We start from the raw sequence: 2,837 nt of genomic DNA, 5'->3' as shown, positions 1-2,837 counted from the left end.
AATTCTTTTTTTTTTTAAAAAAAAAAAAAAAACTATGGTGGGGTGTAAATACTTGATTTTAAAAGAATTATTAATGCATTTAGAAAAATAATAACAATAGAGACCATTTTGAGACTTTAGCCCCTCAAGCCCCTTAGTAGTTCTGCCTCTGCCTAATATATCGTAAAAAACAAGCAAACTTTTGCTGCTACTCCCTCTCTCTCTCTCTCTCCAGACTTGTCTATAAATAGGGAGAGCCACATTGGAGTAACTCATCCTTAATTCACTAGGACACAGAATCTTCTTAGAGTGTGTTTTCCTACCACATTGTCTCCAATCCTCTTCATTGTTAAGGAAAAATGGCTTCCTCCAAGACTTTTCTTCTCCTTGGTCTTGTCTTTGCTGTTGTGCTTCTCATCTCCTCTAGTGTCTCTGCTCGTGAGCTTGCTGAGGCCGCTCAAATCCGTAAGTTTTCTTACATCATTTTCACGTGCTTCATAGGATTTATTTATTTAACCAGTACTTAATTATGTTTTTTTAAATTACCCATGTTGTGATTTAATTAAGTTCCTGTTAAACTCATGATTAATTTTTATAGAGGAAAATGTCAAAACTGAAGCTGTGGAGGAAGCCAACTACGGTGACCACAAGCACGGTCATGGACATGGTCATGGTCATCACGGCCATGGACATGGACATGGGCATCATGGTCACCCAGGACACGGTGCTGCTGACGAGACAGAAACCGACGAAAATTAGACAAATCCTTGGTCCTATGCCTATCTATCTATGTTACTTTGTATGCCAATAAATAAGGTTGCCCTGGTTGTGTTGTGCAGCTTTATTATAAGCTGTATCTTTCTACTACTTTTTCATGTGTAATGTTATGCCTTTTTATGTATCACAATTAATGTGCTTGAAGGTGTGAAATCCTCACTATGGTGTCAGGATCATTTCTCTGCCTTTTATATTTTAATGATTCAAGAAATCATATATTATATATAAAAGTTGAAGCCTTCAAGAGAATATATATATACCTCTGAATTGCAACAAACCATAATCTAAAATGCTAACAAATGTCGTCTCTTTAATGAAGTTAAACATCATTTTAATTTTTTGAAAAGAGTGACGTTTTAGAGGCCTTAAAAATTGTGACAAATTGAATGCTCAAATAACAACAACACTTGCCCATTGTAACTTGTAAGAGTTGAAAACATAGGTAACTAATAAATAATGCTCTCCTCGTGTTTTCATGGTATCCTCCTAGTCTTAGGTGGATTATTTTTAAAAAATACAAGAAAAAAGTGGCCCTTATTTCATCTCTCATTTAGTTTTTAGAAAATGACATCCACATACAACCAGGAGGACACCAAAGAACACCAAAAGAGCATTTAACATTGAAAAATGTTAAGTGCTCGCCTAGTGCTTTCCTAGTGTTCTCCATGTGTTCTCCTAGTTCTAGGTGAATATTATTTTATAAAAACTAAGTGAATGAAATAGGGGCAATCGTCTTTTTTTTTTTTTTTAATTTATTTTTTATAAAATAATATCCACCTAAAACTATGAGGACACAAGGAGAACACTAGCTAGGAGAACACCCAGCATTCCCCTTTAACATTTCTCATAAATAAATATAGAAAATACTAGGTGCTCTTCGGGTGTCTTCGCATTCTAGGTAGATATTATTTTATAAAAACCAAGTGAGAAAAATATGGACTACTTTCTTTTTTTTCTCTTTTAAAAAATAATATTCACTTAGGACCAAGATAACACCCGGAGAACACCCAAAAAGTATCTAGCATTCCCCAATAAATATTCATTTTAAAAGGAAAATTATCTACAATATCATATATCATATATGTTATCTTATATAATATATATAATTAGTAGATTATCATATAGTATATACGAGTATAAACAAAAAGCTCTCAACCTCTCTCTAGTTTTTCCTCTTTGGTGAGTTCCTTTAGGACCCTCCTCGGAATCCCTAGCCTTCTCCCTCCCCCTTCCCCCCTTTTTTTGCTTTTATGTACTTGTTTTTTCTGTTTTATATCCTGTTTTTGGTCCCCATCACTGGTTTCAGCAGCGGCCACACCACCCCTCCACCTTGTCGATTCGCCGCCTCATCCGGTCGTCGCATTTCCCTTTGTTCTGGTCGCCTTGGGGTTTTAGATCTGGTCTGATATAAGCTAGATCTGTTCATTTTGGGCTTGCTAGGCCAACAACACGCTTCTCCCCCGCCTTCTCCAGCCTCTTTGCCATCTATCGCCGCCCTCCTCGTCGCAACACTGCCACCACGTGCCAGTGCGTGGCCTACACACGCCCACGTGGGAGCTTCACTCTCCATCGCGTGCTCCACACGTGTGATTGTTGCTTCGTTTCCACCGATGCTGCTGTTTGCTGGTTTTGTGTTTTTTTTGTATTTTATTTTTTCAGTTTCTTTGTAACTTGTTTGAATAAGGATTGCCCACATCCTTAGATTGTGGATGTGAATAGTTTCCTAACTTTCAGGTTAAGGAGGATGAGTTTCGGCATTGGGTTTTCTGCTTCCACGGCCGAGGAATATGAGCTACCTATGCATTGAGTTGAGTCAGTCTGGAACAGGTCTGTTATTACAACTGAAGATTAGGCCCCGTTTGATTTGTAGATTGGACTAGCTAACACTAGGTATAGCTAGTCCTTTGTTTAGTAACACTCTATTCTTGAAAATAGTCTATTCTCATAGGACTACTAATCTCATACACACAAGGTTACCTAAGCCACTCAAAAAATGAGTGACTTAGCTAATCCATTACTATGGGATTAAAATTAACATATAAAATTACCAAAAAAGCCCTACACTTCTCACACTCACGAGG

General features: G+C 37.3%; 1 protein-coding gene across 1 annotated transcript; it reads left to right on the top strand.

The window, feature by feature from the left end:
- Positions 1-251: 251 nt before the first annotated feature.
- LOC132176517 (glycine-rich protein DC7.1-like) lies at positions 252-942 on the top strand. Its single transcript, XM_059588748.1, has 2 exons — positions 252-444; positions 578-942. The coding sequence occupies exons 1-2, from the start codon at positions 339-341 to the stop codon at positions 736-738; spliced, it is 267 nt and encodes an 88-aa protein (XP_059444731.1). The 5' UTR covers positions 252-338; the 3' UTR covers positions 739-942.
- Positions 943-2,837: the final 1,895 nt, after the last annotated feature.

Source organism: Corylus avellana, chromosome ca3 (genome assembly GCF_901000735.1).
Source record: "Corylus avellana chromosome ca3, CavTom2PMs-1.0".
NCBI classification, from domain to species: Eukaryota; Viridiplantae; Streptophyta; class Magnoliopsida; order Fagales; family Betulaceae; genus Corylus; species Corylus avellana.
This window is presented reverse-complemented; position numbering and strand designations above follow the sequence as displayed.